Source organism: Schistocerca cancellata, chromosome 4 (genome assembly GCF_023864275.1).
Source record: "Schistocerca cancellata isolate TAMUIC-IGC-003103 chromosome 4, iqSchCanc2.1, whole genome shotgun sequence".
NCBI classification, from domain to species: domain Eukaryota; kingdom Metazoa; phylum Arthropoda; class Insecta; order Orthoptera; family Acrididae; genus Schistocerca; species Schistocerca cancellata.
This window is the reverse complement of record NC_064629.1, coordinates 160,785,574-160,810,205: the sequence shown is the minus strand read 5'-3', so window position 1 is coordinate 160,810,205 and position 24,632 is coordinate 160,785,574. Positions and strand designations below refer to the sequence as shown.

Below are 24,632 nucleotides of genomic sequence, written 5' to 3'. Positions count from 1 at the left end.
TTGCGGCGATCTCCTGTCCACATGCTCCAACTTGTCTGCGCAGATGTGGTTTGAACCCACAGATTTGAGAGGTTTAGCTCAAACCTCCAACTCCAACCTCCAGGTTTGCACAAACCTCAGGTTGGTGCAAATCTTCTGTCCACACGCAACGATCTGTCTGCGCAGATGTGATGTGCGCAGACATTTGCGCAGACAGATCGTTGCGTGTGGACGGGCCCTTAGACTGTGGTGTCGCACCTGTTGTTCTGTATTAAAGATTTACTATGGTTACATCTCTGGTTTGTTATTGTATTGATTCACAGCCGACAGACGTCCTGGTTGTGTATTGATCTGTGTGTACAAACATTGTTTTGTCTACTGACAAGCAGTCGGTGTATTTACTGGTGGTACTGGTAGATTGGTAGATTGTGTGTACCTGCGTTGTTTTCCGTGATCGTTTTCTGTAATTACGGTAAAGTTGTCGATGTAATTTTTATGTTTTAATTCCTTTTGTTCATTTAAGATTTTGTTCGGGTATGTGCGCATATGAATGTAAATTTATATTTTTTCCAAAAAATTTAGATGTTCCTTTGATATCTCTGTTGAAGCTCCTGCCGGTTTGGTATATGGAGAACTTTTCACAGTAGTTACAATTGACTTTATATATACCGGCGTATGTTAGGACTGGTGGTTTTGTTTTTCTGTATCGGATTTTGTGTTTTGATGTTGTGTGCGGTGCAAAACACAAACTGTACAGTGGTTTTCTTAAATATAGTGTTCAGCTTGTCAGGCATGACTTCTATATATGTTTGTGGTTTGTAGGTGAATTTTTGCTTGTTGTTTGTTTCTCTTGCCAGTTTTATGTCGTCATGTATTATGTTGTGTGCTGGCTTTGTGTATTTTTCATATAGGTGGTCGATTATAGTGGGGTTAAAGTTTACTTGTGTATCCTATGTATTTGAGAGTTGCTAGTTCTTTTTTTATTGCGAAATTTTACAATGGAAACTGTGTTAATCTGTTCATGATGGTGTGGAATATGCATTTTTGTGTATTGTGGGAAGGCAAGAGTGTGAATCTATGATATTGTCTGTTGTAGTGCGTTTCCTATAAATTTCGAATACATACTCGTTGTGTAGGCCTGTATTTTTTTATTAAGTCTGGGAATTTAATTGCTTTGTTATTTTCTAGTTGTAGGGTGAATTTCATGTTTGTGTGTAGATTTTTAGTATACCATGGATGTGTTGTATGTCTGTGTAGCAGTGTATCATCTACATAACAAAATTATTTTCTTAATAACCATGTTTGTGGGGCTGAATAATTTTTGTTCAGAGGTATTGAGTAAAGTGTTGGCAAAGTTACCTGCAGTACTACGCCCCACTGCGACTCCATCTTTCTGATTGTATAATTTGTTGTTAAATTCTAAACAGTTCTGGTTGAGTACCAGTTTTAGTAGTTCTGTTATTTCTTGTATTCCTGAGATTGGCAATTTTCAATATTGTAGTAGGTTGTTTTCTATGATATCAATTGCTTCATTTATTGGTATGTTGATATATTCATACTTACATACATAAACACATATCCAGCAATCACAGGGCCCGCAGACCACATGCTCCTTCCACAAACTGCCTGCATTCTTTTCTGTTTTGTGCACAGTTCCTCCGGGTGTCTTCAGCACTGCCAGGTCACCCATCCAGCATTTCCTTGGTCTTCCTGTGGGGCATCTGGTGTTTCGTTTTCACTCAGATGCTTTCTTTGCCTTTCTTTCTTCTGCCATATGGGATACATGGCCAGCCCACTGTATTGTTTTGCTCTTCTGCTTCTGCAATATTGTTGGTTGTGGCATTGAGTGGTAGACTTCCTCATTCATGCTCCTTCACCATTTCCCTTTATCTACAATTGGTCCCCATATTTTCCTCATTGCTCTTCTTTCAAATGTTAATAGTTTTTCCTTTTTGCATGTTGTCATGTTCCAGGTTTCTGAACCGTACATGCCTGCAGGGCCTATTGCTGTGTTATAGATTCTCATCTTAGTGTTCACTGGTACTGATTTTGTGTCGAGTGTTTCCCTGAATGATTACATGTGTTTCATTCCAACAGCTGTTCTCTCCTTGATATCCATTTCTATACTTTTTTTGCTGGTAAACTAAGATTTGGTGTATTTGAACTGGTAAACTCCCTTGAACCTTCTTTCTAATTGCATTAGCTCCATTTTGTCTTGATCCACCTTTAGCCCAATCTTCTGTGCACTGTTGTCACTTTTTGGTACATTTATTACAATTCATGGATTGACTCACTTAGCAGTACTATATTATCTGCATATTGGAGGCAGTTGAAGTTACCACCCATCTGTACTCTAGCCTGTTCTTGTTGCCTGCAATTCCCTTATTACTTTTTTTAAGATGACATTGAACAGAACATATGAGAGAATATCCCCTTGTCTGAAACCTTTCTCTATCTTGAACCTTTCTGGCATGACTCTTAGAAACACAGTGCTGCCCTTGATCCAACCATACAAGATTACACAGTTCTCAGTAGCTTCTCAAGGATTCTGTAATCATGCAGTAGGCCTAAATTGTTAGGATATTCCTATAGATACTATTGTACACATGTTGAAAATCGACGAATAGGCTATGGATATATTTATCATTTTCTCAAGTGTTTTTCAGACAGTTGTCTTAGGGTGGAAATGTGATATATTTTTGATTGTTTTGGTTGAATGCCAGCTTGGTATTTCTGTATGTTGTTCTTTATGAATGGTTGTAATTTTCCAAAGTTAATGACAGACACTACCTAGTAGGTTACATTAAGCATACTGACATCTCTATAATTTCCACAGTCCATTTTCTTTCCCCTCATGTATAATAGGCATATTATGACCAAATTCCATTCTTCTGGCAGTGTCTCATTCTTTCATTTCAACTGGACCAGTTGATATATTTCTAAGTGCAAGCTCTGACCTCCCACTTTGATTAATTCTCCAATTATCTGCCCCCACCCCTGAGGCCATGTTTTTTCTGACTGTTTTGATTGTGGTCTTCACACCTTCAGTCACTTCCCACTCTTCTTCACCTTTCCTTTCTTCTGTGGTGTCTGCAGGTAGCATCTCATCTGGGTCTGGACAATTCAAGAGTTCTGAGAAGTATTAGTGCCATCTGTCTACAATTCTTTCCTTGTCATTTATCAAGTTGCTGTTCTTAACTCTAATGGGACAGGTTGGACTCTTGAAGTCCATGTTTGTGATTTTTTTATGTGTTGGAAAAATTGTCTTGAATTCTTTTGTGGCTTTCTGTCACAACTTGTGCTAATATACTGCTTAGCTGTATTCTCATCTGTGTTCTCAGGATTCACTTTGTCTGCCATCTGGATCATGAAAATGTTTCCTTTTCTGCTGATTCTCCCTGTCAGCAGTCCCACATCTTCCTTCTGACATGTCTCATAGAACCATCCTCTCTTCTTCATTCTCATCTTTCTTCCCAAAGTATTCTCGACTACTTTTAGTACTCTGGCCTTTATTTCTTCCACTTTTCCTGTACATTTTCTCTTGCTTCTAGATTTTCTAGGGCCTCAAAATGGTTTTTCATTTATATGGCATATTGAGCTTTAATTGTACTTTCTCACAGTTTCCCAACATTCAGAGCAGGTTCTATTGTCCCTTTCTTCTTCTTCCTATACATACAGATGTACATCAGTTTAAGTCTTCATACACCAAGGAAAAGGCCTGATGCACAGTCGGCCTCTCTATATGACCTGATGATGAATCTGTGACTGCAGCTTTGGTCCATCAAAGTGTAATGTATTTGATTGGTCTTTGTCTCTTGCATGGTAAATACTTATGTTATGCAAATATTTTATTCTTTGGACTCCTGTTATAATTTTATATAGACAAGAGCCTTTGTCAGTGGGCAAATATAGTTGTGGATTTATTCTGACGTATGATGAGTGTAATCTGGCTGCTATCTTAAGAGCCATGGCATGTGATGTTTCTGGTTTTTATATAAATTTTATATATGACAAGAGTCACTTGGCTTCAGCTAATCTAATTTACCACCATTTGATGTAACAAGGCCCACTTCTTCTGAAGAAGATATTTTTTATAAATTTCGAAGCCTAGGTCAAGGGCTAAATAAACCTTTGGTTTGAAACTGGTTGGCTGATTGTTTTCAATGTCTTCAAATTTATACAGTTGCTGAATTGCAGCCATGTTTAAGATTTTACTGTCAGGTTCTTTGAGACAGCTAAGTTAATCATCCACCGATCATTCTTGTCATGCAGTCTGCACCTTTCTATAGTTCTTTTCGTGCTTTTGTGTTAAAATCTCCCAGATTATTTTGGTATTTCTAGTCTGTGTGTTCTCAGTTATGTTTTCCAGTTGGTCGTCGAACTCTTCTTCATCTGTTTTATCTTCTGTCAGGGTTTGAACAAAGATAAGCGTGATTCTGACACTTGGTTTCCAAGTACTGTATAGGATATTCTTGTGGTAACAGCGTTAAATTATTGAACCAAATTTTCTACTTTGTCATTAATCACAAAACCAGTGCTGAATTCATGTTTATCTACACACTCTCCATTAAATAGTACATAGGCAGCTGACTCTGGGTGGATTGTTGTTATGTAGGTGCATAGCACATAAGAATACAAATTCACTGTTTACGGGTACTTTTATATCTTTGATATCGTTGGAATTTTTATTGTACAATATTTTTGGTAAGTGTAGTATTTATTTAACATATTGTTCAATTTTCTGATGATAAGGTATGTTGGACTATCTACACAATTGACTGTAGGACATATAGAAATTTGAGGTTTGTGGATCTTAGGTTATCCGTTTAATGGGGGGTGTTCTTGGGTTCATGGAGATGTATTTCGTTTTCTTAAAGTCGGTGAGGATTGTGTTCCAGGTCTTTATTACATTTTTGTTTTTGGCAGCATGTTTGTTAGTTGAGTTTTTGTTTATTTATGTGATATTGTCACATGAAAAAACTTCTGTATTTTATTTATGTAATCATTATGTTTCATGTGACAAGGCTGTTTGCTGTATCTACTTTAATTTCTGTTGCTTGATGTGTGATTAATAAAACTCCATCAACTTATTAACATATAATAAATTTTGACAGCACCAGCCATAGAAATGTGCTAGGTTATAACTACATCCAAAATGTAATGTAAAAATTGTAACACAATGTATACCTAATGAAAACATACAAAAGTTATGCACCAACAGCTTATATGTTTTGCAGATACCTTGAAAATGCCCATAGTAATAAGAACAGCTGAATAAAATACTATCACAGCAGTGTTAGTGGTTAAAAGTCTTTGCAACATTGCTGCAGATCCATGAGAAATAAAAATATTGTTACTTGAGAAAAATAATAGTAGTAAGATGGACTTTCCACCATATCTCCAGAGTTGTCATTGACTGTCCACTCTGTACCTCTCAGTATGAGAGAGAACTAGAAGGGATGAACTACTGGCATTACGTTATGCAGCCTTTTTATTAAATAAATAACATTTTAATTATTAAATAATTTAGGCCACATGCCCTTGATTTTCATTTTATTCAATTTTTGTAAATGAAACCACTCAGATTAGAAAGGTATTGTAATCATTACATGTGTGATGTGAAATGAATCTTAGCACATAATGTCTACCCTCAATTTGACCTACCTACGTGAAATTCTCAGCTGCAGAATACTTTGTTCTAATTTTTTGCAACTGTTTGGTGCTGAACTATAGCATTTTGATTTATTGGATGTTTTCACAAGAGAACTTGAATGTGTGTTTCTTCATAGCTAATAAAATATTTTTCACACATTTTTATTCTAGATGCCGAAAGTAAAGGAGAGAAAGTTATGTAATAAACAGGATACACCGCTGTTGACAACAGACAAAACGAAAAATGGAAAAAAGGAAATGGAAAGGCAAATTGAAAATAAAAAAAATAAATTACATTCACTTGGTAAGTAAAATCCATATTCTTCTCACAAGCGGTTGTAGTGAGACTAATGAAAGTGGATATTAACTGTATTAACTGTACAATGAAAAGGGAAATTGTATTCATACTGCTTATTTCAACTAGTGCTGAAGTACGTTGTCCAATCACATTAATGTGCGTGAATAACCAGTTTTTGCAGCACGGATGTGCAATAAGAGTCGATGAGGTTCTGGAAAGTACCTGCATGGATATGGAGTCAGACGACTCCAGTGCCTTATCCAGCTGTACTAGATTTCTTTGTTGAGGATCTGTGGCATGAACAGCCCGATCGAGATGGTCCCACAGAATTCTTAATTGGGTTTAAATCCTGAGAGTTTGATGGCAGGGGAGTAAGTGAAACTAATCCTTGCTCTCTTTGAACCATGCACGTCCACTGGCAGCTGTGTGACACACTGTATTCACATGCTGGTAGATGCCCTGGTGCCAAGGAGAAAACAAACTGTATGTTGGGATGGACGTGGTCTCCAAGGATAGATGTATACTTTTGTTAATGCAATGGGCCTTCCAGGGTGGCGGAGATCACCCAGGGAATGCTGTAAAAACATTCCCCACACCATAATGCTACCCCTTGTATCCTCCGACGATTGTTGGAGGACTGTAAACACCAACAGCCATAGTGTGAAATGGAGCACAAAATGTGATTAATCTGAAAAGGCCACCTGTACCCATCCATAGGACGTACAGTAGCGATATTGGCATCTAGATTCGAGCCTCTGTAGTGAATGAGCAGCATTCAGTGTGGCTCCTATTGCAGAGATCCACACACCGCATGAATGGACATTGAGGAGAGGCTGTTGGTAGTCCCGTGGTTCATTTGGGGGGGGGGGGGTCAGTTGCATGTCTATTCACCTGTACACATCTCTGCGGCAGTCATTCAGTCATTCACCCATGTTATCTGTGGTCCATTGTGCACCACTGTTGTCTCAGCACCAGTTTTGGATATGCCAGTTTGCAATGCAAGGTATACTTTAACCACAGTGGTACATGAACAGTTCGCAAACTTAACCATTTTGGAAATGCTTCCCGCCTTGGTCCAAAAGCCAATGTTCATGCTCTTTTGGATGATAGATAATGTGCTCCGTTTCTGCATTATGACAACGACTGCACTGTTTTCCAAGTCCCCCAGACACACTTTATGTGGCCTCAACTGCTAGTGCTACCACCTGCTGTCAATGAGTGGTTATTGCTTGTTGCCATCAAACATTGGTCGTGGTCACATTAATGTGACTGGACCATGTATGATGATATGTAAATGACACATAGATTATGTACATTAATGTCTTTCACATTCAGTCAGGAACACACAAACTGTGGGTCTCTCTGAGTGAGCTGCCACTCCTTCCTAACCTATACCTCTAACAGTTCCAAAGCTATAATTAATGTTTTTAACATTTTTGCTCTTATTGATAGTACTGGAATTTCGCCTGCTGAAGGGTTAGTACTGTCCAACCATCCTGTCTGCCTGTTATTTTTGTTACTGTGTCATTCTTTTAATATGTAGTGCCATAGTTAAGCTGCTACAGATAGATTTTTGTTTTGTTTTCTTCATTATTATATTGCATACAAGGTGAATTCGTTTCATTTATTCATTTCATTGTCTTAACACACATAGGCCTACTGAATTGTGATTACAAAATTTTGATGAAAGAATTGACAAAAACAGAAAGTCTGTTTATTTGAAAATAACTTATAGATATAGAAAAAAAACTTTTATCCAAGAACACAATGAGACTAAAAGTAGAAGTATGGAAAGGCAAATAGAAAGATAGTAGAAGAACCCTTCATGAACTGAACCATATGTTCCCCTACTTTGAAAAGTTGGTGCTGGACATGGAATCTTACACTGATGTCTTGATTCTTAACCTTTCTTAATATATGGCTAAAACAGTACAAGCACCCATTGCAGGCTGCCTCTCTAATGGCTTCCAGGAGAAACAAAAAGTTTTAGTTTCAATATTTCTTATAATTATTGTCCGAACTTATAAATTTCGAATGCTGACATAAGATACCCATTAAGAGGCATAATATTGCATTAAAATTTTAACGCTAGAAGGCAAGTATTGAAGTTATAAAAAGTGTATATTGTCTTCAGGCAATTACTGAGATTACATTCATCCAGTATTTGTGAATGAGAGCACTTAGCCAGTTCACATCCAACAAACTTTACACCAGAAACTTTTTCTCACTGTCATTCCCCACCCATCCACACGCAGAGAAAAGGATGAAAGGAGAAACAAATGTATCACTTAAATTTTCACAGTTTATGCAGTAAAACGTCTGTATCAGAAGTGACATTTTAATTTTTCTTTAGTATGGAGTATTCGCAACACTTTTTACAGACAGTATATCCACTTATACCACTGAACGTACCGGCATATGGCATCTCAAACATTGACATGCATGAAAAACTATATTTTCTTAAAATGGAGTACAAACTGCCCAGACAATATTCACACAGTTTTGATTTTAACTTTTTTTTATTAGTCTTTGGATAAATAATGTGAAACTAATACCCACGCAGGATTAGCCGAGCAATCTAAGGCGCTGCAGTCATGGACTGTGTGGCTGGTCCCGGCGGAGGTTCAAGTCCTCCCTTGAGCATGGGTGTGTGTGTTTGTCCTTAGGATAATTTAGGATAAGTAGTGTGTAAGCTTAGGGACTGATGACCTTAGCAGTTAAGTCCCATAAGATTTCACACACATTTGAACATTCTTTGAAATAACTAATAAAATTACCACAGTTAGGATTTTGTATCTTCATCAATAAAAGTTTTACATGATTGACGTCAAATATTTAACACATCAACTCATTTGTAAAGTAATCGTACATTTGACGCTGTTTTACATGTGGAGTTTGATTCTTTATAGAGTGGTATATTGCTAAACAACTCTGCATTTCTATTACCATAACATTTCAAGAATTAAATCTTGACTTGTTTTACAGTCAGTTCAAATATACAAGGCAATAAATGCTTATAGTAATATTAAGCTTGACTTTACAGATTGTAGGGGTTTAATGCTATGTAGTGTCTTCATGTTGCCTTCTTTGTGTGCCCATTTGTCATAGCAGTGGTGTCAGTGTCATTGCATGGCACCACTCACCTGCTTTGATGTCCATGGTGATCAGTGAATGTGACAATAGGGTTTTTGCTGTCCTGTTACTAGGACTTTCTGTATACTGCCTTTTAGACGTTCCAAATTACTTGAATGCATGGGCAGAATGGCCCATTTTACCTTTTAGGGATACATTCTGCATGTTGCCAGTCCAGTATTTTCCACATAAAACTGTCTAATATACTTAAAAATAAATGGTCATGAAGTTTTTTGTATGTTTTTATGCCGATTAGTGCATGGAACAATAAATTAGACACCTTTTGATTGTGAGATACCATTAAATGATGCATTCAATATAGCTATTTTTACCATTATTATAATTGAATATTTATAAGTAGTTATACATTGGATAAGCGTTACTTGAAACTAAACTAAACACTGAATAAGACTGCTGAGCATACATCATTATTATTGCAGTTGGTATAGTGTGAAATGTATTGTCATTCTGAATTAATGTAAATGTTGTGGAATAGATAAATAATTATAGTGTTACATACATAAATTTTGACACTCCCAGGCAAGAAGTTCTGAAACATCAAGTGCTCCACTTCAGACTGTAAGATTCATTCATGCTGGCCAGTACATAGTAACTGGCAAGATGAAGTTGTAACCTGGCCATAGCAGGAATGAAATTGTTCGTGTGATGAAATACATTCACAATCCAATTGAAAGTATCATGTGTTGTTACCTATCATATAATCAATTGTGCTAGATCAAATTTTGAAGCCTGCGTCATTGAATTTGTGAATGTTGCTTATATTTTGGAGAGAAGACTGATTGGGCCAGTTTCTTATCTCGTGCCTGTCTCCATTCTTGGGAAGTATAATAGATTCTTCAAGTGTATGTGTGTGTGTGTGGGGGGGGGAGTCCTTTGTCTTGATGTACAGGCATTCTGTAAATAACTTTGTAGGTTCATACTGTAGTATTTTTCCTCCAGCTTCAATCACCTCTATTGAAACACCATCTCCTGGTGACTTCCTCAAATAGCTTTATACAACTTATATGGTGTAACATCCAGGAAATCTTTATTTTCATTATTATCTACCCGAATTTGATTTCACTGAATATAATCTTTTGTCTCATTTTCTTTATTATTAACAATATCAGGAAAAGGATATATTGCCATTAAAAGTGAAGATGACATCATGAGTTGCAGACAAGCATAACAAAAAGACACATTATAGTTTAGTTCTTGGCCAAAGCCTTCTTCAGCAGAGGACACACACACACACACACACACACACACACACACACACACAAGCAAGCAAGCACAATTCATGCAAACGTGACCACTACTACCACCAGCTCCAACCATAATGGGACTGTCATGTGAACAGCAATCTGGAGTCAGTGGGATGGCAGGGTATTGGGGGGGGGGGGGGGGGGGGTTCTGTCTGGTGGGGCATGCAGAGCAATGAAGGGGAAAGGACAGGAAAGTACATTCACAGAGGGTGGCAAACAAAGAGGATGAGGTAATATGAAAAAGAAGGAGGTGATAGGATGAGGGGGTGAAATCTGTTGGGTGGGGCATGTGGGACAGTAAGTTACTGTAGGCTGAGGCCTGGTTTGCTATCGTACTGTTTGACCCCTTAACAATTATGTAGAACCACTTGTTAGCTTTAGTTTTCCCATTCTTGTCTTCCCAAAAATTGTTAACCCAGTCTATCATTCTATGCACTTTTAGTTTTACTTCCTTCTATTAGTTCGATGGATGTAAACTTATGAATATTAGTCTTCTGTGTTTATGCCATTTTTGTAGTTGCCAATGGTCAACAGCAACTTCTATGTCCTTTTGGGTGTCAACTAGCCATCATAGTTTTTTTTTTTTCATCCAATTTTCTTTGTACTGCTGTTGCTTCCAGTTGTTTGTTACCAAATTCTTTAGTAAAAGATTTTCCACGTCAGTTTTTTCAGTATTTTTTCTATTTTAAGTTAGTCTTTCCCTCACTGTGATAGCTGCCTGATTCCATTTTTTTTCTTTCTTTCATTGTACTTGCATCATGTTTTGCTGTTTACATTAGCAGGAATCTTAGGTAAATAAGTTGGTGATGGAGGAAGCAACTTTCTGAAACTTCATACATTCTAACAATTTTATTTAATTATTAGATGTTGTTGAAAGTACAGTTGAAGAACTAAATGCATTTTCCTCCATTTGAGCTATCTTTATTTTCATACTGTAGCTATTCTGTCCATCCAGTAGGCTGTAAGGTATCTGATCATTCTTCCATTTCATAGTAAACTTTTTAGTTGTCCTGGTGGTCTTATCTCCATCTCTATTTCCTTCTCTGCACCTATTTCCAAGCTTCATGATGGCTTCATTGCCGTCATTTGACCCTGTGATATGATAATCAGGAATCAAAACATTCGTATTAAATGTATCCTGTGCCATCTGTATGATTTTTTAGGCTCATTGTTGTAAATTATCAATGTTAGAGATGATGACAGTAACCATTTGTTTAGTTGTTATTTAAGTCCTATCATGAAGCAGTGTCTTCGGGGTCTGAAACGAGTCGTGTTATTTATTAACAAGTAGAATAATCCACTGTGGGCTACTACTGTAAAGTGTACTAACAACAGATTGTGACTTGTGTTAGTGTCCTCACATTAGTGTCCTCTACATTTCATGTAGAGGCCTATGCAAACCTCTTATCTGTAACCACATCTGTAACTCTTTGATAGACATCAATGGATATTAATGTTTCATGTAGCACTTCAGTGCATTCAGAACAATTTTCATATATTGAAGTCCGAATTGGCGGCTATGAAGCTTCGTTGCGAATTTATGGGTGGATGTGCTTCAGTTTCAGCAAAATCAAATATAAATTGATTAATTTCTGCATGAAATAGTGGCATAAAACATTTTTGTTCCTTGTTGACGTTAAACGACTGTTGCTGAGAAAAAATTTCATACACAGTTTTTGTAACATTTTACATATGTATGCCATAATTTAAGGCTATCTGCGATGGGCCCATCAGTATCCATCCACACAAGCTTTTATATGCAACATCATTGGTCCCATAATCCAAGATGGCAGAGACTAAGGGAGCAACAACACTGACAGCACAGTCCAGTCAATGGGAAAGTAAAACAAGCAAACACAGAAGCAGAAGGAACATCAGTGTGGCAGGAAGAGTACGGAACAGGAAGGCAGAGGGGCGAGAACAGGGGGCACCCCAGAGGCGTGAGGTGGCTCCAGCTCCACCGTTGACCCATCCTTATCCCCACACCATACAATGGTCATGACACAAGGTGGACACCACCAGGGAAAGAAGACACAAGAAAAGACGAAACAAAATGGGACAAAATACCAGACCAAACATAGGGAAAAAGGAAAGGGGAAAGCTGGCCGGCATAGAGGAATGGCTGAAGGCCAACCGAGGAACTTCAATTCTGGAAGGAAATTCAGGTATGTAAATATGGGAAGACAAATTGATTGATCAACCTGGTATGGCCAATACAAAAACAAGAAAGGATGGAGGATCACTGCAGGCAGGAGTACCCTTAGTCACACAAAGTTTATTAGATGGCGTGGGCCCCGCTCAAGCGTTTGCCCATGACAGAATGAAAAGGAATTTGATGTAAAGCCAGAAATCTGCCTCCGAGGATACCCACATAGCTAGGAACCCAAAGAAGATTAACTGAGCAAGCAGCATGGTCAAGATTGACTAGAAGGTCGTAAATGGCACAGACCAAAGGGGTGACAGGGAAAACAATGGCCCATAGCCTGATGGCCATTTGAGTCAAACACAACAAAACTCAGCTGAGGGAGGACAGTTTAATAAAGCAGAGGTCCAGGGAACAGCCATCAGTTCCACAGTAAATACCCCACACATGGCAGGCAAGAGACGTTCTGTGCCAAAAGAAGATGTAAAGGTACATCCCACATGACTGGCAGATTTAGAGCCATTGGTGTAAAAGACAACAGCATGCCAAAACTCCCAGAAGAGTGGGCGGAACAAACAACAGAATATCATTTGAGTGATTGAGGAATTCGGACGCCAGAAGAGATCTATCAGAATCTAGTGCCAAGAAACTAACAGAGGGGGGAGAATGTTCAGGAGAGATTGTGAGGATCATGACAAAGGGGGAAGATGGACATTGCAGCAAAAAGAAGTGAGGCAGAACCCAACCAGTAAACCCACCTGAGGGCAGGCAGTGAGCAGGTCATGTACCAAAGCCACAAAAAGAATACAATGGGAGAGTTGAGCAGGAAAAGAGTGGATAGTAATGACACAGGAAACCTGGAGCTGGGACCATCAAACCAAAAGGGGGCAGGATCCCAGCATCAACTGGAAGCCTACTGACAGGGCTATTGCAAAAGGCATGGAGGGCCAAACAGATACCACAATGGTGGATCTGTCTAAGAGGAGTACTGTGGAAGGGGCAGCTGAGCCATGAACTTGACAACCAACATCCAGATGGGACAGAACTAAGGCCTGATAAAGGCAGAGAAATGTCAAACAATCTGCACCGCAAGAGATGTGGGCCAGGAAGTGAAGGACACAGAGTTTACAGAAACAGCCATTCTTGAAAAGGTGGATATGGGGCAACCAAGTAAGTTGATTGTCTAAAAGAAGACCCAAGGTACAGAAGTGGTGAACCACAGCCAGCTGCCACGTTAGAGCTCCAGATCAGGATTGACGGTAGTACGGCAAGAGAAATGCACCACTTGCAATTTAAGGGGACATAACTGAAATCTTGTGAGAGAGTCCACAGATGGCACACTGGAGTTGTCACTCCACAGCTGAATGGGAACTAGCCTAGATACAAAAATTATCCGCAGACAGAATTATGACAAACCGAAGTTCACTTACTATGGATTCTTTTCGAATGTCATTCTCCTGGATTAGTGGAGAGCTGATAACAGTGCCAACCCAAACTGCTAACAACTGGTGGGACAGGAACTGCCAAATAAAGATTGGGATAGGGCCCTGCAGGCCCATTCATGGAGTGTAACTAAGATGTGATTGCACCAAGCAATGTCATACGCCTTATGGAGATTGAAGAAAATTGCAACAAGATGGTGGAGCAGAGAAAAAGCTCTGCCGAACTGTGATTTTCAATTGAAGCAGATGATCGATCTGAAACCATCCATCCTGACAGCCATACTGGTGAGGAGACAAACGGTCTTGCTTGCTCTGTTTAATTAAGTAATTGGCACAGTGCAAATATGTTTAAAGGTTGTAAGTCCAGCAGAGGACAGGTGCTACTTCAGGCATTGCATGGCTCAGTGGCAATCATGGATAGTGATGGTTGTGCTCCACCACCGGAATCAGCCAGCGGAAAAAGGAGCCAATCGAAATGGGGACGGCAACGCCAGTGGTGCAAATACTCATATTGGACGTGTCACTGATGACTTCATCAATACAAATTGACAAAGAGGGGGTAAAAAAGACCTGGAGGTATAACGAGGCCAATCAGCTTGATGGAAAGCCCAGTGGGATAAGCTTGCCATCGGGAGGCGGGAAGGGCATGACAGAGTCAATAGCAAGTGGTCACTACCACAAAGGTCATCGTGTGGCAATAAGTGTAGTGAAAGGAGAAGGGGTGGGGAAGTGAGCAAAAGATTAATGGCTGATAAAGTGCCATAAGCAGCATTAATGATACACAGATTGGGGTCCACAAAAACTGATCTATGAGGAGACCCTGGCTGATGAAAAGGTAGACCCCCAGTTATTTGTAGTATTTTTAGGTTACTTCATATATTTATTTGAGGAGAAAAAAGGGTGCAGTGAAAAATCCACTGTTCCCTAATTTGGATGCCGATTTTTCTATTATTTCATTCTAGAGATGTATATCACTTTATTGTTGTCAGAGACCAGTATACCTGAAAAATTAAAAGCCTGTTTAATATGAACATTAGTGTTCACCAAAATTTATATCCAACAGTCCAGATATTCTTATAAATTGTAGGAGTGGTGACTAATGAAGATTTATTGTACTTTGTAATTTCCTGTTCTGCTGCCAACTGGCAACCTGTTATAGATGCTTGCACCACGTAATAATACTCCAGTGTAGTCTTAAAAAGTGACCACCTTTCCAATGTGTTTAAATGAGTTACCACCATTTCCTTTTCAGCCAACCTAAGCAAGACCCACATTATCTAGTTTCGCTGAAGTTGTAAAGACCCAGTAGAATGTACAGTGACCTTCAGTAACAAGCAGGCTGTACAGAGAATAAATAGTGCCTTCACTTAGACTGAAAACCTCACATACTTCAGTGTCAAGAGATGCTTTTGCTTTAAGAATACTTTCTTGTATTAGTTATGAAAGGTCACGAGGGGAGCATATTTTAGCTAATACACACTCTGTTATGTACACTGATCAGCCAGAACATTATGACCACTGTTGTTCTATCATATAAACCTGTCCAGGCAATAGCAGCATCAGCTTGTGAGGAATGACTGCTAGTCCGACACACAGTGCATGTAATATCAGTGAGTGTGCTGTCCCTTTGTAGAACGGGGAAGACGTGCAATGTGTCTGGGTTTGACTGAGGAAGGATTGTGATGGCCTGGAAGCTCAGCATGAACATTGTGGAAACTGCATGACTTGTCAGGTGTTCGAGGAGTGCTGTGGTGAGTGTCTTCAATACATGGCAAAACCAAGGTGAAACCACATCCAGGCGTCGTGGGGTTGGGCAGCCACCCTTCGTTACAGATGTCAGGTACCATTGGTTGGGCAGACTGATAAAACAGGACAGGCAGCAAACTGTGACACAACGGACATCAGACTTAAATGCTGGGCAGAGTACAAGTGTGTCTGAACATACACTGCACTGGGCCTCCACAGGCAGTGAGCCATGCATGTGCCAATGTTAACACCACAACATTGGCAACTATGACTGAAAAGGACGCATGACTATTGGCACTGGACATTGGCGCAGTGGAAGAGTATTGCATGGTCTGACGAATCCTGATACCTTTTTCTTCATGCTGATGGAAGGGTATGAATCCATTGACTTCCAGGGGAACAGACAAGCTGGTGGCAGCTCAGTTATGGTCTGGGGAACATTCACGTGGGCATCCATGGGCCCAGTGAAGCTCATGCAAGGCACCATGACAGCCAAGGAGTATTGTGCACTGGTTATGGACCACATACACCCCTTCGTAATGATCATGTTTCCCAGAGCAATGGCATTTTTCAACAAGATAATGCGCCATGTCACAAGGCCTAGTGTGTGATGGAGTGGTTCAAGGAACACAGTGGTGAGTTTCAGTTGATGTTCTGCCCCCCCCCCCCCCCCCCCAACTCGTCAGATATGAACCCACCAAACACACCTGCAATTTGATTGAACTTGGCATCAGTGGTCATCGCTCTCCTCTCAGAAATTTACAGGAATTAGGCGACTTGTTTGTGCAGATGTGGTACCAACTCCCTTTCGCAACCTACCAAAGTCTTCCATGCCATGACACATCACTGCTGTTATCTGTGCCAAAGGTGGACATACTGGCTATTAGGTAGGTGATCATAATGTTGTGGCTGATCAGTGTATCATGCAACTTTTATTTTTTTGAGTGAGTCATTACTATTTTCATTAAAAACACTGCCCAGAAGTGAGTGATTACAATAATGTGTAGAGTAAGTTGGAAACACGTATCAGTACCTCTCAATATGTCCTTTCTTTCACATGCTTCATTTTATAGAATTTACTGTCTGACAACAATTTAAAGGTCTACATGCACAACACCAAACACAAGAACGATATCCACCATGAATTAAAACAAATGTAATTAAAGCAAATAAGTATTAAGCTGATGCCAAAATTTCCCCCAGGGGGCTCACAAGTTTGTGCGGCACATGTGGTTCCCCGAGCTATTGCAACCCTATCTTCCTTCCCAGGCTGCATTCTCTTCCCCATGCCCCTCTCTCCCTTTCCTCACTTCTTTCCCTCTCTCAGTGTCCTTGCTTACATTGGCACTGCTGCCCCTTGCAGCATTTTTGGTCTTACAGCCCCTTACAGCATTTTGTCTCCATAGTGAGCCAACTGGGCAAGGATACCTAATGTAGTGTCTTTGATGTGTAGACTTACCACATTATCCCTCTTTGCCTCAACACTGTTGTCCCTTAACACTATGTGGCCAGCACATTAGCTAGTTTGTGTGGTGACCTTGTAATGTATCCTTTTGGTTGAGCCACCTGGAAACAGAGAGCTCACATTTCTGATACCTGAACTGTTACCTCCCCGCATATTCTTAGGAGTGGTTGCTCGTCATTTTTGAGCAGGGGAACTCATGGCAGTGTCCACTGTGCCAGACGGCCCTTGCTGTGGCTGGGTGTCACCCATGGGTAGAGCTCCTGATTGGAGTGGGTGGTATAAGGGTGGGCACTTTGTATATGAAGCAGAATGGATCCTTTAATGCTGCTTCTTATGACCCTGCTGCCTTCTTTTCCCTGACTACCCCTCTGGGAGGAGTGCCAGGCTCACCAGCTTGGTGTGAAACCCTTTCCCCACTACATGGTCTGCAGCAGGCCTGACAGGGATACCTTCATCGACACCAAGCTGTTATTTTTCATGGAAACTATCAATGACAAATTCGGCGAAGTGGACGCTCTGAGTAAGATGTGGTCAGGTTTGCCATTAATCAAAACTACTTCTGCCACACAGTCTGCAGCCCTTCATGCCTGTGACCATCTTGATGGCATTTTGGTGTCCATTACTCATCACCATTCTTTGAATATGGTTCAGGGTGTCATTTGTCATAGGGTCCTCATCCTTTAAACTGATGAATCTCAGGGCCATTCTGGAATAGCAGGTTATTCATTTTGCTCAGCATGTTCAGAAAAGCCATAAGGTCAATGCCATTGATGCCAGTACCTTTATTGTGCCATTTGAGGGGGATACCTTCATGGAGAAGGTGGAGGTTGTGATTTATAGGTGTGATGTGAAGCCGTACATTCCTCCCTCGCAACCAGAGCTTGACCTCTTGTTTATGGATGTCACCCCGTGCTTGTTGATGATGGACGGTGACCTGGCAGCATGACCAACTTAGGTCAATTCATTTGACACTTTGATCCCAATTTCACACTTATTCCATGGAATTGTGATGGATACCACTGTCACCCTCCAGAGTTTCAGTCCCTTATTTCCTTTTACTCCACAGTGTGTGTCATTCTTCAGGAATCTCATTTTACAGATGCTCACTCAACGACTCTTCGTGAGTTCTGTGCTTTCTTTTGGAACTGGATTGATCCTTTGAAGGCTTCCGGTGGTGTTTGCATGTTGATCTGTATGGACGTTTTTGGTACATGGATCTTGCAGGCCACCTACGCCTGCTGCCCCGACTGCCCTCCTTCAGCAACTCACACCTCCTTTCCTCCTTGGTGGGGATTTTAATGCCAATCAGGCCTTGTGGGCTTTTATATACAACGAACTTAATTTAGAGGAGGCGATGAGTTGCAGAAAGGCATAATTAAAATTAATGCTAGAAACATTCAGCTTTGGGTGTAAGGCCTTCAACAGAAGTAGAAAACACACACATGACCACTGTTGTCTCAGGGTGTATTTTTACATGATTTTACATTTTAATGAGTTTTTTATTCTCTGCTGTCAATCCTTGCTCCTTCCATCTGTGCAAATAGTTAAGTTGTCCTATCCCTAGCCAGAACACAGTCCAACATACTTTTCTTGCATTGTTGCCTACTTCATGGAATCCCCCCAAATGGCCCGATGATCAAATTACCAATATCTGGCTGCAACCCATCTTCCAAAATGACCTTTATTTCTTCAGATTTCGTCAGACCATAGTCCTCACCAAGGTAGTCCTGCAAAACCATATACGAGGGCAGTTCAATAAGTAATGCAACACATTTTTTTTCTGAAACAGGGGTTGTTTTATTCAGCATTGAAATACACCAGGTTATTCCCCAATCTTTTAGCTACACAACACTATTTTTCAACGTAATCTCCATTCAATGCTACGGCCTTACGCCACCTTGAAATGAGGGCCTGTATGCCTGCACGGTACCATTCCACTGGTCGATGTCGGAGCCAACGTCGTATTGCATCAATAACTTCTTCATCATCCGCGTAGTGCCTCCCATGGATTGCGTCCTTCATTGGGTCAAACATATGGAAATCCGACGGTGCGAGATCGGGGCTGTAGGGTGCATGAGGAAGAACAGTCCACTGAAGTTTTGTGAGCTCCTCTCGGGTGCGAAGACTTGTGTGAGGTCTTGCGTTGTCATGAAGAAGGAGAAGTTCGTTCAGATTTTTGTGCCTACGAACACGCTGAAGTCGTTTCTTCAATTTCTGAAGAGTAGCACAATACACTTCAGAGTTGATCGTTTGACCATGGGGAAGGACATCGAACAGAATAACCCCTTCAGCGTCCCAGAAGACTGTAACCATGACTTTACCGGCTGAGGGTATGGCTTTAAACTTTTTCTTGGTAGGGGAGTGGGTGTGGTGCCACTCCATTGATTGCCGTTTTGTTTCAGGTTCAAAGTGATGAACCCATGTTTCATCGCCTGTAACAATCTTTGACAAGAAATTGTCACCCTCAGCCACATGACGAGCAAGCAATTCCGCACAGATGGTTCTCCTTTGCTCTTTATGGTGTTCGGTTAGACAACGAGGGACCCAGCGGGAACAAACCTTTGAATATCCCAACTGGTGAACAATTGTGACAGCGCTACCAACAGAAATGTCAAGTTGAGCACTGAGTTGTTTGATGGTGATCCGTCGATCATCTCGAACGAGTGTGTTCGCACGCTCCGCCATTGCAGGAGTCAGGAGTGCACGGCCGGCCCGCACGCGGGAGATCAGACAGTCTTGCTTGACCTTGCGGCGATGATGACACACGCTTTGCCCAATGACTCACCGTGCTTTTGTCCACTGCCAGATCACCGTAGACATTCTGCAAGCGCCTATGAATATCTGAGATGCCCTGGTTTTCCGCCAAAAGAAACTCGATCACTGCCCGTTGTTTGCAACGCACATCCGTTACAGACGCCATTTTAACAGCTCCGTACAGCGCTGCCACCTGTCGGAAGTCAATGAAACTATACGAGACGAAGCGGGAATGTTTGAAAATATTCCACAAGAAATTTCCGGTTTTTTCAACCAAAATTGGCCGAGAAAAAAAATGTGTTGCATTACTTATTGAACTGCCCTCGTAAATCAGACACAAACCACCTTGCACTACCCATTACCCATCCATAAAATTCTGCTCTACAATCCCAAATTCCCACATTCCAGCTCCCATATTAAAACCCTTGCCCTCCAGGAATTAGTGCAGCAGTTATGACACCACCATAAAAGTGTCCAATTCATTCATTTCAAACTCCCGCCTTGGAGTATCACTAGCCACCACCTCTACAAGATCCCCCATCAAACCTCCCCCACATCCTCTCTTAACCCCCAAACCCTGCTTGCAGGTTAACTCCCAAATCCTGATCGCAGGTGTATTACATTTACCAGACCCTCAGAAACTCCCTTCCCACACTACCGAACCCAGAGCCTAAACAGACCTGCAACACAGGCAGGCACCTGTCCTCCAAAAGCCTCAGGCCCACTGCAGTTTCAGCCCTTTCCAAAGGTCTTACCTTTTTACCCATTCCCAAATTCATTTATGCTGAGCTTGTAGAAGTCCTTCTGGTGCCCACAGTGCCACTAACCCCATAATTCAGTCTCAATCCAAAACCAATACTGAATCCTTCTTGACTCCATTTAGTCCTCCATCTAACAATGATCCCACCCCCATTGCCCCCAACTTGCCGACATTGCCCATGTTAATTTCCCAGAATTTTCTAACCTTGAACTTTGTCTCACCATCATTCCCCAAATCTCTCAACATGAAAACCAATCTCACATCCACAGAAAGAACCATGATCCACCATCTAAATACTGATCCAGACCTTATAATCCTCCCTAATAACAAAGGCACCATCACTGTGGTTTTGAACCATAGGGGTTATCTGGTGGAGGGACCCTGCCAGCTATCAGATACATCCACCTGGAAACCCTGCCACCATGACTATTCCTCTATTCCAGAAATCCAGTAGGATCTCCAGCCTCTCTTTAAATCTTTAGGTCCATCCCAGATCTCTCCCCCGAGTCTCCCTGCCCCCCCCCCCTCTCTCCCCCACCTTGCCTGTAACCTACCCTCCTATGTAAAAGACATAAACCATTTTCCCTACGAACTCTCCACAGTTATTGTTTTTTGACCACCTGGCACCTACTTGTCACTGCCAATGCCACCTCCCTCTACTCTACAGTATAACAGCTCCCCCCCCCCCTCCCCACACTCAAGCACACACACCAAATGATGAAAGGAAAAAGTCTATCACTTACTAAACTCTCACCATTCATGAAGTAGACCATGAGACATGACGTTTTAATTTATCAGTTCTTTACTACTGACTCTGTTGTATGACACAATTCAGGAGATAATATGTCATAAACATTGTGATGTGTGAAGAACTAGCTTTCGCCTCAAGTGGAGCACAAGTTTCCAGGTACCATATTAATCCAGTTAATCCATTGTTTCATAATGAAAGTACATAGTGACTTCCAACTAAATTTATGCATAATTTCAAACTTTTGCTAAACCTTTTCTGACTTACATGCTTAAAGGCGAATATCTAATACATTAACTCATTTGTCAAGTAATCAGACATTTAAAGCTGTTCTATATATGGGAGTCTAAGAGTTCAATTCTTTAAAGAATAAGGGGTTTACTGGTCCTTTCTAACCATCCAGAATTCCAAACCCCTCACCGTACTGAGATTCATTGATGGCATCTTCATTGTCTGAAATTAAGGTAAGGACAGCTTATCCAAATTCCACCAGAATCTCAATAGCTTCTCCCTCATTTGCTTCATCTGTTCATCCTAATCCCAACAAGCCACTTTCCTCAATGTCAGCTCCATTTCAAGGATGGCTACATCAATACCTCCATCCACATCAAACATACCAACAACCAACAGTACCTCCACTTCGGCAGCTGTCACCCATTTCACACCAAGAAGGCCCTTCCATACAGGATAGCTACCTGTAGGCGTCATATCTGTTGTGACAAGCTGCCCGTCTCAAAATATATCAAGAGTCTCACTGAGGTGAGGCCCTCATAAACCAAAATTACCATCCTGATCTTGTCCAGAAACCGATCTCCCGTGCCTTGTTTCCCCAGTCACCTACCATCTGCCACATACCCATTGTCATGCCACCACAAAGGAGCACCTCTCTTGTGACTTGGTATCACCTGGAAATCTAGAACCTGAATAATATTCTCTGCCAAGGTTTAGAGTACCTCTCATTTTACCCTGAAATGAGAAATATCTTTCCCACTATTTGCCCCACTCCTCCCACCATAATATTCTGCCACTTGTCCAACCTACCCAGTATCCTTGTCCGTGTGTACTCCACTCCTGCTTCCAGCCCTTGTCTCATGGCTCATACACCTGCAATAGACCTAGATGCAAGATCTATCCCCTTCATTCTCCTACTACCACTTTCTACAGTCCTGTTACAGGAAGCTCCTACCTCATCAAAGGCAGAGCCTTCTGTGAAAATAGCCGTGTGATCTACCAATTCAGCTGCACCCACTATGCCACATTCTATACGGGCACAACTAACAAGCTTTGTCTGCACAATCTGCTTCAGTTCAACGTCTGCTTCACAGCTTGTACAATCTGGATTCTTCCCAAGAGCACCAGCTTATCTGAATTGCACAGAAGGGAAATCTCCCTGCAACATACCAATAATTCCTGTAACCTCCCTGGCCTCAACATATGTTAGTGCCTGTCCCCCACTTGTCTATCCCTTTCCATGCTCTCACTCCAGTACTACACACTTTACATCCCTCCCCACAGCCAGCACAGCCTTCCAACACTGACATTGTAAACCTAGCAACTCTGTCCTGTTCCCCACCGTGCCCTTGGACAGTCCCATCACAGTCAGCATTAGCATATTCCCCACCTCTTTCCTGCCACCCATGCCCCATGCCTCTTCTTTACCTTCACCACCCATTCCAGCCTACATTGCTACTCACCTCTGATGCAGTAACAGTCATGCCTCAGCACCTGGAGATTACTGTGTGTGTGTGTGTGTGTGTGTGTGTGTGTGTGTCTGAAATCTGGGTATTTCTAGTGCTCTTTTCCATTGTGCCTATCTGTGACCCAAGACCACCTCTGTGTCGTAAATAGCAGTCTATCCTGTACACATTGTTGTTATTCCCTCCTGGACTTTCATTATTTAGTAACTTAATTTGTTTCTTTTCAGAGGAGCCTAATAATAAGAGAGGATCAGAGATTCAGAGACCAGAGGGACTAGGCAGCATACAGGAAATGACTGTGGAACTGAAAGAGAGAACAAAAGAAGATGAGTTGATGCGTTCGTCACGGAAGGAAACCTCATCCACAAAAATTAGAAAAACATCAAAGCTTAAAAAAGAGGTTTGTTTGACAGGTATTTTAATAAATTTGTGTGTGCCATGCAGCTGATTGAATGTGTGAGTATTGTTTGTTGAGGCAGATGCAGATGTGAGAAAATGCTTTAATCCATTGTGATAGGATTCACAATCCTTACACGGTTTTGTGTGTTGCAGTGGAAATTCTAATGTATTGTAGTGCATAAACCATGTTCGGTCGTAAAAGTGCAAAGTTAGAAAGAGGACTGCAGCAGTGTCAGTCACAGGCAAGCATGGGTGTTGTTCTTCATGAAATAAAATGTAGTCATTGCAGTGTCGTGAGGGGCCTGTCTGGCACTGTGTTAAATAGTTATTGCTGCAGTACTCAAGTAGCAAGGTGTCACAAGCCTTTATACACTGGTGGCTTAAAGTATGTGCCAAAAGGTGTAGCACAGGCCAAACATGTGCAGCACAGAAAAGTATGTATACACAAACCATTTGTACTAACTTCTGTCAGTACCACAGTTCTCACACCATGGGGCTGTATCGCATGGCCACTGTAAAGGATGCTGATTGAGGACCACAATTTGCATATACGCTGGATGAGCCCTCCCTGGAGCTGTTCAGTCCTGGAGCCAATGCATTTGCAGAGTAGCAGCTGCGACCACCAGCAGGTGGGCAGTGGGCCACTGCCCACTACATCACGTCAGCCATGTTCAGACACTGTTTGGAGATGAGGCAAGGAACACACCACTGCCACTCAAGGGACCTTGCAGGGGCTACTGAGCATGAACTATTACCACTGGCAGAGGAGATTTTGTCGTGATGCCATACTCCATCAGCAATCCTGGGCTTCAATAAGACCAAAGGTAGCAGAATTCATCATCCAAGTCTCCGCCGACCTGTACTGGGGTGCAGCAAGATGCGTCCATTCCACCATATCCAGCTGCCATCACCTGTATATGTGGTGTCAGAGCACTGCGTTGTCTTTTCAGCATGACGTCCAAACCTACAGCCTATGTTGTGAGTCAAGAGATTTGATTGTGTATTGTGGAGAGTGTATTTGTCATGGAGAGAGCTTGACTACCATGCTACGTTGGGAGTTAGTTTGGTTAGAAGTGAGGTATTTGTGGATGTACCACGCTTTAGAGGTAATGGTGAACAGGATTTGTTAGTACCTGTCAAATGTAAGCAGTG

The 24,632-nt window shown here is 41.3% G+C and overlaps 1 protein-coding gene across 3 annotated transcripts in view; it reads left to right on the top strand.

Annotated features, from left to right (window-relative positions):
• Window positions 1-281: 281 nt before the first annotated feature.
• The window catches only part of LOC126183292 (uncharacterized), a 151,729-nt gene continuing 127,378 nt past the window's right edge, over window positions 282-24,632 (top strand). For all 3 annotated transcript variants that reach the window (XM_049925131.1, XM_049925129.1, XM_049925130.1), the window contains exons 1-3: window positions 282-451; window positions 5,803-5,935; window positions 23,309-23,481. In XM_049925131.1, coding sequence (XP_049781088.1) covers window positions 5,803-5,935; window positions 23,309-23,481 — 306 coding nt within the window. In that variant the 5' untranslated portion in view covers window positions 282-451. The remainder of the gene's footprint in view (window positions 452-5,802; window positions 5,936-23,308; window positions 23,482-24,632) is intronic.